Raw genomic sequence first — 18930 nt, 5'->3', positions numbered from 1 at the left:
AATGCAGGTTATTAATCCTATGTAGATAAGCCCATGATTTTTTAGAAGAGGAGAAAGTCTTTCTGTGGAATCGAAAGATGGAGGAGAGTTTTTCTCGTGATGTACACATTCCCTTAAGGCTAATTTGTCAAAGAGCATATGCTTCAGAGTCCATCTATGCCAAGCATGGGCAAACTTTGGCCCTCCCGGTGTTTTGGACTTCAACTCCCACAATTCCTAACAGCTGGCAGGCTGTTAGGAATAGTGGGAGTTGAAGTCCAAAACACCTGGAGGGCCAAAGTTTGCCCATGCCTGATCTATGCTGTAGAATTAACCCTAACCCTAACCATAAACTGCCTTGAGTCACTCATGGGCTGAGAAAGGCAGTATACAAATAGAGTAAATAAATAAATAATAAACAATAATTTGGATGCCATTTTAAGTGCCATTGATCAATGCTATGGAATTATGGGAACTGTAGTTTGGTGAGGCACCTGCATTTTTTGGCATAGCTTTCTAAAGACCTTGTAAAACGACAATTCCCATGGTTCCATAACATGGAGTGAGGGCAGATAAAGTGGTGTCAAACTTCATTAAGTCTACAATGTAGATGCACCCTATGTCAACAAGAACCATCTTTGCCGTAGCTCAGCCAGGGGATGATGGGTTCACTGATAATTCAGAAGGGAATGTGGGATTTCCAGGGGTTCAAAGATCCAGGCCAGGTTCAAAATGAAGAAGTTTCAGGCATGGGAAATGAAACTGGTTAAGACAGTGCAGAACTCCAAGGTCATATAGTGCAACCAGAAATAGCATTAGATAAGGGGTCGAGTGAAGAGCTAAGTGAAATGGAAAGCTCTGTACCTGGTGGTATGAAGATTAGCAAAAATCTTCATTTGCAGTTCAGAGCAGAAAACAGACTCCATAGGTCTACGAGATTATGTGAGAAAGAGATAGAGAAAATTCATGGGAAAGGACATGATTTCAAGACTGCTTATGAACAGCCAGTGTTTACCTTAAAGTTAGTTTAGGGCAACGTTGGCTTTTGAGTAAGAAGCTAGGCTTGAGTTCCCTAGTCATTGAGTCAAGTCAAGTCTTGGTTTTAGATTCAAGTATTCTTGAAGTTTTCTATGTTCTTGTTTTGTTATTAATGCTCAAGTTTTATTAAGTATACCTTTGGCTTATGGATTTATTCTGTACTTGTGATTTTTGGCTGTTCCTGGACTGTGTTACCTTTGGATTTGTATGCGGCTTTGGATTCCTGTGTGGCTATCAACTATTGCTAAATCTTTTTTGGATTATATCTCTCAATTCCTTATTCCTCCTTTTTTCATATATTTTATGGTTTTTGGTTTTTTTTTTTCTACAATAAGTTGTTTGCTTATAATCTGGATTCGTGTGGTCCTATGGTCATAGGTGGCTTCAGGCCTGGGGTGCAACAATCTTCATAATTAATGACATTCCTCCCCTTTAATCTTTGAAACTAATTTCTTATCTTTTTTTTTAAGGTGCAGAAAAAAAATTCCTCAAGTTCAACACCAAAGAAAGACAGTCCGGCCACTCAGTGTTCAGAGAAGGTGGACTTCCCATCGTCACTCAACCCATATGCAAAGAACGTGGAATATCAGCCACCACTCGACACATCCGTTGGAATAGAGGAGTATTTTAAAACATTGCAAGTTGAAGAATCTTCATATAGGCCAAATGGTGAGTACAAATGGGGTTGTAATTTTAGGGTTATAACGAAGCCAGAGTGGCATAGTGGTTTGAGCATTGGATTATAACTCTGGAAAACAGGGTTCAAATCCCTGCTTGGCCATGACTCAAATGACAGGAAATGGAACACATTAAACATTTGAAATAATTTTCTTGATAGTATTTATTTATTTACAGCATTTATATTCTGCCCTTCTCACTCTAAAGGGGATTCAGGGCGGATCACAATGCACACATACAAGGCAAACATTCAATGCCATTTTTAGACATACAAGACAGACAGACAGACAGATAGAGGTGTTTTTGGTATTTCCAACTTTGGCACCTGGAGGTTATGCTCGATTCTGGCCACAGGGGGTGCTGTCGCTTCATCCACTATGACACCAAGTCATTTTGATTGTATTTCCTTCTTGTTCTTTGATCACAAGCATTGTTATGGTGTCATAAAGTAACTTCCTGCTTTAATCGGTCCATAATTTCTCTCTTCACACCTCAGTTATTTTTGAACTGCTTAGGTGGACAGTAAGCTAGGCTTAACAGTCGGGCACTCAATCTGACTCGGGATTCAAACTTGCCACCTTCCGGTTGGCAGTGATCTATTGCTGCTGGTGATGAACCAGCTGTGCTATAGCCCAGCCTGTGTGACAGTGAAATTTGCTGCCTCAGAGTGGAGTCTTCTTCTCTGGAGGTTTTTAAACAGAGGCTGAGTGGCCTTATGTTGGGAATGCTTGGATTGGGCACCTTCTACAGACAAATGGGTTTGGACTGGTTGCCCATTGGGGTCTTTTCCAGCAATATGATCCTATGAATACTTATTGGGTGACCTTGGACAAGTCATATACTCTCAGCCCTACAGAACTCCATATTAAGTCCCCCCTAAAGTTGCCGTAAGTCAGCAATGACTTGAAGGCATACAACAACAATAGAAGACCTATATATATGGAACAGTGTTGTGTCCTCACCAAAAAAGGGGGCTCATGGGTGTTACAGTCAAAAAGAGGTAATGTTTCCAAGCTTTGTCAAAAACATAGAATTATAGAGTTGGAAGAGACCTTGTGAGCCATCCAGTCCAACCCCCTGCCAAGAAGCAGGAAAATCACATTCAAAGCACCCCAGACATATGGCCACCCAGCCTCTGTTTAAAAGCCTCCAAAGAAGGAGCCTCCACCACACTCTGGGACAGAGAGTTCCACTGCTGAACAGCTCTCTCTCACAGTCAGGAAGTTCTTTCTAATGTTCAGGTGGAATCTCCTTTCTTTCCTGTAGTTTGAAGCCATTGTTCCATGTCCTAGTCTCCAGGGCAGCAGAAAACAAGCTTGCTTCCTCCTCCCTATGACTTCCCCTTACATAGTGATACATGGTCCTCATCATGTCTCCGCTCAGCCTTCTCTTCTGCAGGCTAAACATGCCCAGCTCTTTAAGCTGCTCCTCATAGGGCTTGTTCTCCAGATCCTTGATCATTTTAGTCACCCTTTTCTGGACATATTCCAACTTGTTGACATCTTCAGCTGTTGTCAACAAATGAAAATAATCAGCTTACCAATAATTCCATTATTTCCTTTCAGAAGCTACACCTCCAGCGACTGTTTCCAAAACAAGGCAAGAAGGGAAACCTCCAGCACCGACGCCTCTTCAACGTAGCCAGAGTGAATACATTGAGAAAGTAAGGCCATGACAACTAACAATGGAAGGAACATGTGTGACCTTTTTAACTAGGTCCAAAACTGAGTTTATTTATAGTTAGGAAACTCATTGTTGGAAAAGACGTTAAGCCATCTACAGTGTCAAACGAATGCAGTTTGACACAACTTTAACTGCTCTGGCTCAATGCTGTGGTATCATGGGAGTTGTAGTTTGGTGAGGCTAAAGATAGTATGAAACTACTATTAGAAATAGCAACCTTCTAAAAGCCTCCTATACTAGTTATTTGTTATGTATATAATTCAGATTGCTTACTGTATTATATATGTGTGTATTGGTATGCAGTTTCCCTTAACTCTATGTTATGGGAGGAACTACAGACCATGTGACTAGATCTGGGACTATTTCGATCTCAGACTCCATTTTAGAACAGGGAGATGCTATAAACTTTTAATATTATAAATAAGATGCCCTGTGTCATCTGCACAGAGAAACTATTTCAATCTGTCTATAATTGGATTGATAATTAATGTACCTGTATGCTGAATACATGAAGTTTGTAAGTAAACCAACTATGCTATTTTAACGAAGACTACTTTATTTTGTTTCTTGCGAGCACTAATTTGTGATGAGGCCACCAATTTGTAAACGTTTGTAAAGGAGCAACTGCTTTGTAAGAGTTTATTAATTTGATAGCGTAGCTAATAGCTAGTGATATTGACTTGGTCTTTCTTTAAGGTGTAGTGTGACTTAACTTGGAAAGGAATTGTAAGAGAGACGGGGCTTTAGGAAAAACAGTAACAAGTTTGATGTATTGTCGAAGGCTTTCATGCTGGAATCACTGGGTTGTTGTAGGTGTTTCCGGGCTATATGGCCATGTTCTGGAGGCAATTTTTCTCCTGATGTTTCGCCTGCATCTATGGCAAGCATCCTCAGAGGTAGTGAGGTCTGTTGGAAGTAGGAAAAATGGGTTTATATATCTGTGGAATGACCAGGGTGAGACAAAGGACTTTTTTCTGCTGGGGCTAGGTGTGAATATTTCAGCTGATCACCTTGATTTGCATTCAATGGCTTGGAAGCGCCTGGGGGGAATCTTTTGTTGAGAGTGATTTTATGTGCCTGTTTGTTTCCCCTCTGTTGTTTTGCTGTTGTAATTTTTGAGTTTTTTAATACTGGTAGCCAGATTTTGTTCATTTTCGTGGTTTCTTCCTTTCTGTTGAAATGGTCCACATGCTTGTGGATTTCAATGGCTTCTCTGTGTAGTCTGACATGGTGGTTGTGAGAGTGGTCCAGCACTTCTGTGTTCTCAAATAATATGCTGTGTCCAGGTTGGTTCATCAGGTGCTCTGCTATGGCAGAACAACAGAGAGGAAACAAATTTACAACAGCAAAACAACAGAGGGGAAACAAACAGGCACATAAAATCACTCTCAACAAAAGATTCTCCCCAGGCACTTCCAAGCCATTGAATGCTAATCAAGGTGATCAGCTGAAACATTCACACCTAGCCCCAGCAGACAAAAGTCCTTTGTCTCACCCTGGTCATTCCACAGATATATAAACCCATTTTTTCTACTTCCAACAGACCTCACTACCTCTGAGGATGCTTGCCATAGATGCAGGCAAAACATCAGGAGAAAAATTGCCTCCAGAATATGGCCATATAGCCCGGAAAAACCTACAACAACCCAGTAACAAGTTTATTGAAATGTAGAAGGAGCATGATGGTTTCAATGTTTCTTACTCTTAGAGGCACGTATCTCCAGAGGTTACATTTATATCATTCCTTAAACAACTCTGGAAAGGACTCTTCCTTCCACTAAACAGGTTTCTTCAAACTGTGTTTCTTTCCTTAATAGATTACTTCAGTTACAAGCTTATTCTTTCATTGTGATGTTCCTGTTGCAATAGAGATTCTCACTGGGTTTCTCTCACCCTTTCTCTCATACACTAACTATTAATATAAATAAGTCAACTCAACTTATTTAAACTACTCAGACTAAAAGCCAAAACCTTCCTGATTCTCACTACTATAGAATCAGCCTTTCCCTGTAGTTTTTAAACTACAGCTTACCTTCCTGGTTCTCAACACACACTAGAACCAGCCTCTCCTGTAGTTCGCTGACTACAGACTAACTGTTTTTAAAATGGCTGCCCTGCCAAGTGGCAGTTGGCTCCGCCCCTGTTTCCAGGGTAACCCAGCTCAACATGAGCTGAGCTGGCTACCATCTCCCTTAGTTATGTTACCCTTTAAACATCTATCTATAATTATACATAACTGCAAGTTAAAAATTTACACTTCACCACACCAGGTGTATCAGTCTAACAACTGAGAAACCTAATTTGCCTTGCATAAATACTAGTGGATATTTACCACTAAGAAAAATATTCACTTAAATTAATATTTAACTCTTCTCAGGAAGATCATACTTTACAAAAGATTATGATTGTTCCAAATAGTGTGAATACCAATTAATCTCCAAAGGGTCACGCTTCCAAAAAGCTTTGGAGAGTCTGGTTTTCCAAAAGGTTATGATCTCAAAGATCATGCTTTCCCAAAAACTACAACTTCCAGGATTCCATAGCATTAAGTGAAGGCAATAATAATAATAATAATAATAATAATAATAATAATAAATCTTTATATCCCGCTTTTCTCCCTCATGGGACCCAAGGCGACTTACAACATATAAAAATCATGTAAACACAATCCAAATACATAGATAATAAGTATAAAACATCATAAAATAAGCAGTTTAAAACAACAAAAATATACATTCATGTTCTTGTCAGATTATAAACTGGAGTGATAAGAAACACCATAATGTTTATGGTGTCCATAAACATTATGGTGTTTCTTATCACTCCAGCTTAGTTTCCTTCACTAAAGGCCTCTCTAAACAGAAAAGTTTGTAATTGGTTTTTGAGAGAAGAAAAGGAGGAAGCAGTAGTTAAAGTGGTTTCAAACTGTATTAATTCTACAGTATAGATGCACCTTGGAAAAAATAGGGGCAAGCTGATGAGAACCTCATCTACTGATCAAAGTTGGCATGGGAAGAAGCACTTCAATATACATGAACGTTTATGGCTGTTCTCATTTACACAAATGTTTTTCTTCTTCTAGGAAAATGAGGAGGCAAGCTATGAAGAGTCCCATCAGCCAGAAGTGAAATTTCGGGATCGTCTTAAGCCCGCAGGTCTTTCTTTGCCTTCTTCCAGCCGGGATAGATTGCTTTTCTGGTCCCATAATGTAGATGAAGAGGGCATATTTTAGTTGACTAAAATCATAGAATCTTAGAGTTTTTGGTTGTGTCAGGAGTGACTTGAGAAACTACAAGTCACTTCTGGTGTGAGAGAATTGGCCGTCTGCAAGGACATTGCCCAGGGGACACCCGGATGATTGGATGTTTTTATCATCCTTGTGGGAAGCTTCTCTCATGTCCCCGAATGAGGAGCTGGAGCTGATAGAGAGAGCTCATCCGCCTCTCCCTGGATTCGAACCTGCGACCTGTCGGTCTTCAGTCCTGCCGGCACAGGGGTTTAACCCACTGCGCCACCGGGGGCTCCATATCCTAGAGTTGGAAGAGACCTCATGGGCCATCCAGTCCAACCCCCTGCCAAGAAGCAGGAAAATTGTATTCAAAGCACCCCCGACAGATGGCCATCCAGTCTCTACTTAAAAGCCTCCAAAGAAGGAGCCTCCACCACACTCCGAGGCAGCTCTCAGAGTTGGGAAGTTTTTCCTAATGTTCAAGTGGAATCTCCTTTCTTTCCTGTAGTTTGAAGCCATTGTTCTATGCGTCCTAGTCTCCAGGGCAGCAGAAAATAAGCTTGCTCCCTCCTCCCTATGACTTCCCCATACATATTTCTCCATGGCCTTCATCATGTCTCCTCTCAGCCTTCTCTTCTGCAGGCTAAACATGCCCAGCTCTTTAAGCTGCTCCTCATAGGGCTTATTCTCTAGACCCTTGATCATTTTAGTCATCCTCCTCTGGACACATTTGAGCTTAGAGTCAATTTCCCTCTTCAGTTGTGGTGCCCAGAATTGTCCTAAGTGACTAAAATCAGTTGGACAAATTGAAACACAAAGAGTGCATCCACACTTTAGAATTCATCCCAATTGACACCACTGCTATGGTTCACTGCTCTGGACACATGGTAATTGCCCTTTCAGGAGATCTTTACACATCTCTGCCAAAGGGTGCTGATTCTTCACCAACTATAACTCCCAGGAGACCTCACCAAACTACAATTCCCAGGAACCCATAGCATTGAGCCAGAGCAATTAAAATGGAGTCAAATTGCATTAAATTGACAGTGTAGATGCACTCAGAATCTTTGTTCCTGAAATCAGGCGAAGGACTAAATATAGCCCAAAGGCTAAACCTTGCCTTGAGTCATATCCTAATAAGGAAGTTGCCCAACGTGTTAAGATAAAGATTCTAGCATGTGGGAAACCACTTTGCAAGAGGAACTGTAATTTATTTTTCTTTTCTCTCACTTGCATCCTAAAGATGGCAGACCACCTCGGCCCCATTCGCACACTTATCTCTACCCACCTTATTCATCTGGATATCAACACTATCCACAGGTAAGAGAATGTTGGGGTCCAATATCAGGGTACGATATCAGGGTTAACATGGCTAGGGGAACTGTAGAGGACTGGAGGATAATTATGAAAAGTTACCCAAGGGTGTATCTACACCAGGCATGGGCAAACTTGCTAACTTGGGGGCTGCATGGTGGGTCAGAGTGAGGTGGGTGGTCTGGGAGGGAGGGGGGGTTCCCCAATTCCCCTCCTTGCCCTTTGCTCTCCTTCCTCTTCTCTTTTGGAAGCAGAAAGTGAAGGAAAGACAGGAAATGTTTGGATCCCAAAAAGTGTTGGCATTGGTCAGGATGAGAGGGTGGATGGGAGAGAAAAAGTGTATCCATTAGACCCCATACTGCCTACTCCTGATATAGAATCCTAGACCTGGAAGAGACCCCCAAGGGCCATCCAGTCCAACCTCCTGCTACGCAAGAAGGCACAATCAAATCACTCCCAATAGACGGCCACTGCGGAAAAGCCTCCAGAGAAGGAGACTCTACCACACTCCGATGCAGCCTATCCCACTCTCCGGGAAGTTCTTCCTAATCCTTTTAGTCACATTTCATTCCCTGCCATTTGAAACCATTGCTCCCTTGTGCCCTGGTTTTTAGAGCAGCAGAAAGTCCATTTTCCCCTCCTCCTACTCAACAGGACACTCTTTGAAATTTTAAAACATGGTTCTCATGGTCCCTCTCAATTGCTTCTTCTCCCAGTTAAATATCCCCCAGGAGGAAAGGAGGAAGGAAAAAGAGAAGAAAGGAAGGGAGGGGAAAAAGAATGGAAGGAAGCGTGGAAGGGAATGGAGGGAGAGAGAGAGGGAAGGAAGGAAAGAGAGAAGGAAGGAAGGAAGGACAAAAGGGTGGAAGGGAAGGATGGAGGGAGAGAGAAAGAGGGAGGGAAAGAAGGGATGGGAGGAGGAAGGAAAAAGAGGAGGGAGGGAGGGAGAAAAAGAAGAATGGAAGGGTGGAAGGGAATGGAAGGGGGGAGTAAGAAAGAAAAGGTAGGAAAGACAAAAGGAAGGAAGGATGGAAGGAAGGAAAGAAGGAGAGAGAGAGGGAATGAGGGAAGAAAGAGGGATGGAAGTGACGTCAAACTAGACTTTAGGGGGGGTCAACTCCAAGGAGAGATGACCCTTAGTTCCCACCAAAGAGGGAACGCTACCTTGGCAAGCCTTCAGAGAAGCCTGATTCCAGCAATTTTATTTAATATTAATAATTGAAATGAGACCCTTGCCAAAGCGAAGAAGGGGCATCGAGGTGTTTATTAGCGATTCAGCTGAGATCGGATGCAAGTGGGAATCATTCCACCACAAGCATACAGCTAGGGCAGTTACAAACATATTTATAGAGAAAACACAAAGGAAAACAGTTCAAATCTCCCGCCCGCCTTTGCCGGCCGGCTTCGCACTGATTGGCTGGCCGCTGAACAGCTGGGAGGAGGCTTGGCGGCCCGCCCCGCCTCCGAGCCAATCGGCATGCTTCTCCGCCTCGGGGAGGCCAATCAGAACATTCCTCGCTCCCGAGAATGGACGAATCAGGAGCGAGAGGGAGGGATGATCACATACAATGGAGAAATGATGGGATTACAGCTGGCCAGCCAGGATGGAATGTGAGGCTTTGTTCTGGCCGGCCAGGTGTGATCGCTGTAAACAAAGGTCTTCCTGTTGGAAATGGCTCTGGGGGGAAGAAACGGCTGAGTCGGACAGTGGACCTCAAAAGGGGATCAACGCTGTCCTTTGTAAATTTAATCATTCTTTTTTCCCAGGTTTCTGTAGACTTCCTCATTCTCGCTAGTCAAGCTCAGAGGGCGAGATGAGGGAATCAACAGCTATTGTTCCATGCAGATAAGTCGATCAGGGATGAGTCTCAAGGGAAGCAGAGAATTTCCCTCTAGCATTGCAACAGTTTCTGGTCACTTTTTGTAGGGCAAAAGTCAAAGGAAAGGCAGGGGGAACATATTACATTTCACACAATATTTTCTTATACATAGTTCATATAAAATTTCCCTTCCCACCCCACATCTTTATTATTTTATTACAATATTGATTTATTAAAAGAACTGGAAATCCCATGCCCCTGGGGAAGGTTTGTGGAAGCAGAGGTAGCTTGCAGTCCAAGTCAGGCAGCAAAGAGTTATTTCTCTTGGTAGAAGTCAGCAGATGGGCGCTGAGTTGATAGATAACATGATCCATCGCTCGGTCCTTGGGGGAACTACAACTCTCACAAAGGGCAGAAGTCCCAAGATCCAGCCATTTCCCAAAAGCCTCGTGGGGTCCTTGTTGTTGTCAGTGCCTTGGCAATGTGACCAAGATTTAACCTTTGTTGTGTAGTCTGGTGCCCTTGCCCTTTGCAGAACTATAAGTCACTATCCATTTTTTGGGGGGGGGGTGCTCGACATCATTAGGAAAGACAAAAGGGAAAGAATGAAGGGGAGAGAGAGGGAAAGAGGGAGGAAAGAGGGAATGAAGGAAGGACAAAAGGGTGGAAGGGAAGGAAGGCAGGAGGGAGAGAGAGGCAGGGAGGGGAAGAAGGGATGGAAGGAAGAAGGAAAAAAAGAGGTGGAAGGAAGGGAGAAAAAGAAGAATGGAAGGGTGGAAGGGAATGGAGGGAGAGGGAGGAGGAAAGAGAGAAGGTAGGAAAGACAAAAGGAAGAAGGAAGGAAGGAAAGAAGGAGAGAGAGAGGGAATGAGGGAAGAAAGAGGGAAGGAAAGACAAAAGGGAAGGAAGGAAGGAGAGAGGGGGAAGGAGGGAGGAAAGAGGGAACAAAGGAAGGACAAAAGGGTGGAAGGGAAGGAAGGAGGGAGGGAGAAAGAGGGAGGGAGGGAAAGAAGGGATGGAAGGAGGAAGGAAAAAGAAGAAGGAAGGAAGGAAGGATAGGATGGTGAGAGGGTTTGAGAAAAGAGCCCAAGAGGCCGCCTCTGGCCCCTAGGCCTGGGTTTGACCATACCTGATCTACACTGTAGAATGAATGGAGTTTGACACCACTTTAACTCTCCCGTTTTCAGTATATGTGTTTGCCACCCCACCAAGTGGATTTTGGACCAGCATCTCAAGATCATTCCCTTCTGCCACATTTTGACAGCAGAGTGCCATGTGAGTATCCTATAGGAAAATAACACAACCTTCATTGTCACAGCCTATCTTGGGGGGCACATGCACTGTATAATGAGTGCCATGTGAGTGAGTATCTTAGAGGAAAATAGCACAACCCTCATTGGCACAGCTGACCATGGGGCATGGGGAACAACTGCACTGTAAAATGAATGCAGTTTGATCCCACTTTAACTGCCATGGCTCAGTGGTATGGAATCCTGGGAGTTATAGTTTGGTGAGGCACCAGCGTGCTTTGGCAGAGCTTGTAAAACTACAACTCCCAGGATTCCATAGGATTGAGTATGACAGTCAAAATGACATCAAACCTCATTTATTCTATAGTGTATGGAGCCCCCGGTGGCGCAGTGAGTTAAACCCCTGTGCTGGCAGGACTGAAGACCGACAGGTCGTAGGTTCGAATCCGGGAAGAGGCGGATGAGCTCCCTCTATCAGCTCCAGCTCCTCATGCGGGGACATGAGAGAAGCCTCCCACAAGGATGATAAAACATCAAATCATCCGGGCGTCCCCTGGGCAACGTCCTTGCAGACGGCCAATTCTCTCACACCAGAAGCGACTTGCAGTTTCTCAGGTTGCTCCTGACATGACCAAATAATAATAATAATTCTATAGTGTAAATGTCCCCTTTCTATCCCTGAGCTGCCAATAACAATTTCTTCTCTCTTCTGCAGATGGCAACATTCACATCTCCGGACACGGCTTCTCGGGAGTCCAAATTGGAAGCCATAACACTATGCACATTGGACGGACTCAGACACCTAGAGAAAAGCAATAGCTAGGAATGCAGAGTGCGGATGGTTTCTGATAGACAATTCCCTTTTCTTGGCTTGGAAGGTCATTTGGTCCAAATCCAAATACCATCATTCTTGCTTCCACTGGTTTGCCATCCAACTACTTTGCATAATTGTGTAAAAATGATAGTATAGGCCAAAATTTTTTGTGATGTATCGATTGGAAATCCGTTGTTCACCTACCTTGATATATACATTGTAGAAAAAGGTGTTTGGAACCCCCCTGGACAATGTCATATGAATAGTGGTTGAGATTTACGCTCCGCCAGCAGATGTCATGAAATCTGGTCAATCTTCGCTTCATAGAATCATAGAGTTGGAGGAGACCTCATGGGCCATCCAGTCCAACCCCCTGCCAAGAAGCAGGAATATTGCATTCAAAGCACCCCCGACAGATGGCCAGCCAGCTTCTGTTTAAAAGATTCCAAAGAAGGAGCCTCTACCACACTCCGGGGCAGAGAGTTCCACTGTTGAATAGCTCTCACAGTCAGGAAGTTCTTCCTAATGTTCAGATGGAATCTCCTTTCGTGTAGTTTGAAGCCATTGTTCTGCATACTAGTCTCCAGGGAAGCAGAAAACAAGCTTGCTCCCTCCTCCCTGTGGCTTCCTCTCACATATTTATACATGGCTATCATATCTCCTCTCAGCCTTCTCTTCTGAAGGCTATACATGTCCAGCTCTTTAAGCCGCTCTTCATAGGGCTTGTTCTCCAGACCCTTGATCATTTTAGTCGCCCTCTTCTGGACACATTCCAGCTTGTCAATATCTTTGTGGTGCCCAGAATTGGACACAACATTCCAGGTGTGGTCTAACCAAAGCAGAATAGAGGGGTAGCATTACTTCCCTAGATCTAGACACTATGCTCCTGTTGATGCAGGCCAAAATCCCACTGGCTTTTTTTGCCATCACATGACATTGTTGGCTCATGTTTAACTTGTTGTCCACGAGGACTCGAAGATCTTTTTCACACATACTGCTCTCAAGCCAGGCATCCCCCATTCTGTATCTTTGCATTTCGTTTTTTCTGCCAAAGTGGAGTATCTTGCATTTGTCTCTGTTGAACTTCATTTTGTTAGTTTTGGCCAATCATCTCTCTAATCTGTCAAGATCGTTTTGAATCCTACTCCTGTCCTCTGGAGTATTGGCTATCCCTCCCAATTTGGTGTCGTCTGCAAACTTGACGATCATGCCTTCTAGCCCTTCATCTAAGTCATTAATAAAGATGTTGAACAGGACCGGGCCCAGGATGGAACCCTGCGGCACTCCGCTCGTCACTTCTTTCCAGGATGAAGAGGAAGCCTTGGGGAGAATCACCCTCTGAGTTCGTCTGCTTAACCAATTACAGATTTATTACTATTTTTATTTACAGTATTTGTATACCACTTTTCTTACACCGAGGGGGACTCAAAGTGGTTTATACATAAGTAATGCAAAATTTCAATGTCATTACAAACAATTACAATAATACACTACAATTAGACATAAATCAAATTAAAAATACATCAATGAGCAATAAAACAATCATTAAAACAGTAAAACAGTCTCGTCCGTCAAATCACCGTTCCAGTCATTGTCTTTCCGAAATGCTGCATACATTTACTCCTACTGCCTGAAGGCCTGGTCCCAAAACCATGATCTTAATTTTTTTCTAAAAGCCAGGAAGGGAGGGAGCGGATCTTACCTCATTTGGAAGTGTGTTCCATAGGCGGGGGGCCACAGCTGAGAAGACCCTGTCTCTTGTCCCCGCCAGACACATCTGTGCTGTTGACGGGAGCGAGAGCAGGGCCTCTCCAGATGATCTTAGATTACGAGGTGGGACGTAGGGGTGGATGCGTTCGGACAAGTAAGCTGGGCCAGATCCACCTTAGACATTACGACAGACATTATCATGTGCATCAGCTCAATGGCTCTGACCACTCTAAAAGTACAGTACATTCCCCCTTTTCATGGACTCACTATCCATGGATTCACTTACCCAGAGTCCAAAAGAAATATAACCCCTGGAATTCTTTGTGGGTGTCACTAGAAATTGTGTTTTTGTTTCCGCGTGTATGTACGACATTGAATTTTGCCACTATTATGTTGGAAACTGCTTTGAGTCCCTTCAGGGGTGAGAAAAGCGGTATATAAATACAGTAAATAAATAAATAAATGTCCTCCAGTGTAATTCTATGGTATGCTTCCAATTCAAGTGTACTCCTAATACAGAGTTTTCTGTTATCTGTGATTTCTAGTATCCATGTTGCAGGTGTGTGACAGGAAACATATTCTCCACAGATATGGAGTTTGTACTCTAGATGGTTGAGAATAAAATATACAGTTGGCTCTTCGTATATCTGTTGCACTCCAGGCCTAGAAACACCTATGACCACTGCACCACACAGGAGTCCAAGAATATAAGTAAACAGTTTATTGCATAAACACATAAAATGAATATAAAAATTAGGAATAAGAAAGGAAGATATATAATCCAAAAAGGTTTAGCAACAAGTGATAATCAAACAGTAACCCAAATGTCTCATAAAGATCCAGGAACAGACAGAAATCACAGGTACGGCATAAGTTCACAAGCAAGAAGGTATAACTAGTAAAAATTTGAACAGGAATGCAAGAACAGGAACATAGAAAACTTCTAGGATATTTAAATCCAAAACCAAGGCTTGACTTGAACCAAGAACTAGAGAACTCTGGCTTAGCTTCTCACTATAACACTACATTGCCTGAACTGAACTTAAGGTAAACAACTTGCTGTTTAATAGACACCCATGAAATCATTCCATTTCCCATGACTTTTCTTCACAACTTTTCCATGTAATCTCTCTGAACGACACAATCTACTTTCTGCTCTGCTCTGTAAATGAAGACTTGTTGATGTCTGTAACTACAGGTGGTTTCTCTTGGGAATCCTCCTTATCACTCAACTCTTCACTTAATTCCTTATCTTCTGTTGCTACTTCTGACTCCCCTTGAGGTCCTGTACTTTCCGAGCCAGTTTTCTCAGAGACTTCAATTTCCCAATCTTGAGGGCCTATCATGTGCCACAGGAAAGCCCACAATCCTCTCTAAATCATCAGTTAAACCATCAGCCTCTGGCTGACCTACAACAATATTCGGGTTTGCGGATTAATCACAGATTTGGTTAAAATGTTCTCTAAGAATGTATAATCCTGTAACGTGATCCTATGGTTTAGAGTTGCACTGGAGGACCTAGATATTCCAAGCAAGAACACCTTTCTAGAAATCTCTAGAACCTTCAGTGTAATTCTATGGTGAACTTCCCTTGCACTGGAGAATCTACAAATGCCTCCCAATTCAGAGAAAGCAATTTTTCATTCACAGTTTTCCACTTTCACAGGGATCCTGGGCCACTAAATTGAGGAAATATGGAGGGTTGATTAGATGTGTAGCTGTGGGTGCCTTCAAATGGCATATTAAGGTTTTCATAGGGCTTTCTCAAGAGGTGGTTTGCCATCACCATCTTCTAAAATATAGCCTGCAGTACCTGGCTTAAATTTGTGGACATGTTTGTGCTGTTCTTATATCCCTGAAAAAGACAGAATGTAGTCCCATTGGTTCATTGGCTCTCCAAGACCTTGGGACATTTCTAGCCAACAAGAAGCATGAAACCTCACAGATAAATAGTTAAAATTGATGCAAGGTCTTTTTCTCTAAGATCATCTCTTACAAAACATGGACAATTCAAGTGTGGAATTATTCTTTGGATTTACAAAGTCTACAATTGATTCTGGAGATGGAAACTGGATTTTGCGGCCCCCTCCTCCCATGTGAAATATGGGAAAAACTTCAAAATTGGAAACTCTTTTTAATGGAAGGAAATGTTACGTTAAAGGAGAGAGATGCAGAGGTTTCTTTACATATTTTTTTCTGAACTCTTAGAACAGAGTGGGAAATAGATTATGGTCGCTTCCTCAGTTGGAATGAGCTCCACTTTCCATTCACAGCTGAACTGGCAAATGCCAAAGGAACAACTGTGACATTAGGCAATGCATTCAGTGAACCCGTTCATAACTTGGATTTTGCATTACAGTGTTCCCTCGTTACTTAGCGGTTCATTTATCGTGGACTCGCTACTTCACGGTTTTTAAATTTTTATACATACATACATACATACATTACATACATATATATATATAGAGAGAGTAGTGATGAAACACTGTAGCAGGGAGGGAAGAAGAGCCGCCCCTTTGCCCTCTTTACCTACTCTTCCTCCTCCTCATTGCTGGCGCCTCCTCAATCGCAGGCTCAAGCAGCGGCAAGAGGCCCAGGTGGCAATGAGGATGAAGAAGAGGAAGGTAAAGAGAGCAAGGGGGTGGCTCTTCTTCCCTCCTTGCCCTCTTTACCTTCCTCTTCCTGCTCGTTGTTTCTGGGGCCTCTTGCTGCCGCTTGGAAGCAAGAGGCTCCGGTGGCGATGAGGAAGAGGAAGGTAAAGAGGTTGAGGGGGCGATCCTCTTCCCTCCTCGCCCTCTTTACCTTCCTCCTCCGCATCGCTGCTGGGGCCTCTCACCGCTGCTTGGGCCCCACGACACCTCCACTGCCCCCTCAATCGCAAGGCCCAGGTGGTGACAAGAGGCACAGTGACGAGGGAGAAGAGGAAGATAAAGAGGGTGATGAGGAAAGGGGAGAGGGGTGTCCCTACTTCACGGTTTTTCGCTTATCGCGGGTGGTCCTGGAACGTAACCCCTACAATAAATGTGGGAACACTGTATTTATAGTGGAATACATGGCATAATGTAAAATAAACCATGTGTAGTTCACATTTGATAAGCCCATATATTGCCTTGCCAGAGAAAGAAAATATACCACACAGGTGAACACTAAAGAACAAGTAGTTTACTCTTCATAGTTCAGAACAACATATGTAAAGTGTGATCAGTTGCATCAGTGTCCTTTTAGGAGAGATTTAAAATATACTTTTTTTTGTCTACGTGAGTAAATTCCTTCAGCAGTTCATGAAGCAAGAGCACTTTCAAACCGTCTCTCTCTGCTTCTATCTGATTCTCTCTTCTTCTCTCCCTGCACTTACATAGCTCAAGCCTGAACAAAAATGTAACAGTAGCCAAAAAGTCCCAGGCTCAGCCATCTCCCCAGGCATTGCCCAACCAATCAGTTTCATGCATCTTATTTTACAGTTGATGCATACACATTAACTGATTCCTTGCATGCTCCAACAGAATAAACCCTCAAAGGGCCTGATCTGGATTAGGTCAGTGGCATGTGGTGCTTGGAGGCATGTGATGCTTCTTCCAAGCACCACATTTTGGTCTTTAGAGCAGTAAAAAAAATCCACCTTCCTCAATGTGATATCATTTCAACTATTTTAAAAAATGGCTACCATGTCTCCTCTCAATCTTCTCTTCTCCAAGCTAAACAGATCCTGCTGCCTAAGCTGCATCTGAAAGGACTTGGCTTCCAGACCTTTTACCATTTGGGTCATCCTTCTCTGAACACCTTCCAGCTTGTCCATATCTTTCTTGAAAAAAGAAACAGACACAAGCTTGGAGTTGAACTATATTTTCTTTCAATCTAAACACTGGACTCCTATTGATGCAGTTTAGGATTGCAATGTAGCGCTAACTTGATGCCTAGTAAAGAGATGGGGGAATTACACTTGTCTTTGGGAATGGCTATCTTCTTGACTCTGGGACTTCTTGGCTGCTTCATCAAGACTTTGGCTCTTTGGACCGGAAAGCATTGATTGTCTCAGCTCTGTGAGGCTGGGTCAGGGTCAGGCTGCAGCTTGTGTGGGGCTGGGCCACAGGAAGGAAATCTGGAGCCTTCAGTCTGCACCGCCCCAGCCAACATAAAAAGGAGAGAGCAGCCTTATCACCCGACTGGGCTTTTTCCTGTGATGCAACTTCAGGATGTGATGTAGACAAATGCACATAGGTTTGCCGTGACTGAGAATCTCAACGCAATGAAAGCACTTGCAGAAAATAGAGCAAGTGTGGCATCATGGTCTGAGTGTGGATGGCCATCTGTCAGGTGGGCTTGGATTGTGTCCCCACCTTCTCCTTCCAGAGGGAGTTGAAGACTTGGATGTTTAGACAAGCCTTTGAAAATACCTACCCCAGTGTTTCCCAATTTTCCCAATGCCACAACCCCATAATACATGTTCCTCATGTTGTGACCCCCAACCATAAAATAATTTTCATTGCTACTTCATAACTGTAATTTTGCTACAGTTATGAATCATAATGTAAATATCTGAAATGCAGGATGTATTTTCATTCGCGGGAACAAATTTGGCACAAATACCAGATACACCCAAATTTGAATACTGGTGGGCTTGGAGGTAGGGGGTTAATTTTGTCATTTGGGAGTTGTAGTTGCTGGGATTTATAGTTCACCTACAAACAAACAGCATTCTGAACTCCTCCAACGATGGAATTGAACCTAACTTGGCACACAGAACTCCCATGACCAAAAGACAATACTGGAAGGATTCGGTGAGCATTGACTTTGTATTTTGGAGTTGTAGTTCACCTACATTGACTCCACACTGTGGAGTCAAACAATGATAGACCTGCACCAAACTTGGCACAAATACTCCATATGCCCAAATGTGAACACTGGTGGAGTTTGGAGAAAATAGACCTTGACATTTGGGAGTTATAGTTTCTGGGATTTATAGTTCACCTACAACCAAAGAGCATTCTGAACACAGAACCCCCAGGGCCTTGAAGGGACTCACTAGTGTATACTCCTTCCAGCCTGACAAGCTCTCCCTCTCCCACACATGCGTACCATAATGTCATGCGCAGAGCACGCCTGCTCTCCCCTCCCTGCTTGGAGTCTCAGAAACAGCCCTCTCCTTGGCTGAGAGGCTGGTCAATCACAGCAGAGGAGGATTTTTGATGGGAGGATTCGCTGTGTGTTTCCAAAAAGGAAGAGAAGGACAGGCGGAGAGATCTTCAGCTGTCTCTGCCAAAGGGGTTTCTAAGATCATCAGAAATAAGTGTTTTCTGATGGTCTTTGGTGACCCCTCTGAAACCCCCTCACAACCCCCCTCCCCGGGTCCTGACCCCCAGGTTGAGAAATGCTAGTCTTGCCCAATGGTGCACAATTAGGATACAGCACAGCACT

General features: G+C 43.3%; 1 protein-coding gene across 4 annotated transcripts in view; it reads left to right on the top strand.

Moving 5' to 3' along the window:
* RIPK3 (receptor interacting serine/threonine kinase 3) overlaps nt 1-14159 on the top strand; it is a 37025-nt gene extending 22866 nt beyond the window's left edge. For all 4 annotated transcript variants that reach the window (XM_067469786.1, XM_067469788.1, XM_067469787.1 and 1 more), the window contains 6 exons: nt 1488-1686; nt 3261-3358; nt 6461-6533; nt 7851-7927; nt 10929-11016; nt 11707-14159. In XM_067469786.1, the coding sequence (XP_067325887.1) occupies nt 1488-1686; nt 3261-3358; nt 6461-6533; nt 7851-7927; nt 10929-11016; nt 11707-11810 (639 nt within the window). In that variant the 3' untranslated portion in view covers nt 11811-14159. The remainder of the gene's footprint in view (nt 1-1487; nt 1687-3260; nt 3359-6460; nt 6534-7850; nt 7928-10928; nt 11017-11706) is intronic.
* Nucleotides 14160-18930: the final 4771 nt, after the last annotated feature.

This window comes from Anolis sagrei, chromosome 6 (assembly GCF_037176765.1).
Source record: "Anolis sagrei isolate rAnoSag1 chromosome 6, rAnoSag1.mat, whole genome shotgun sequence".
In the NCBI taxonomy this organism is placed as follows: Eukaryota; Metazoa; Chordata; class Lepidosauria; order Squamata; family Dactyloidae; genus Anolis; species Anolis sagrei.
Note: the sequence above shows the minus strand (reverse complement) of the source record. Positions and strands in the feature narration are given on the sequence as shown.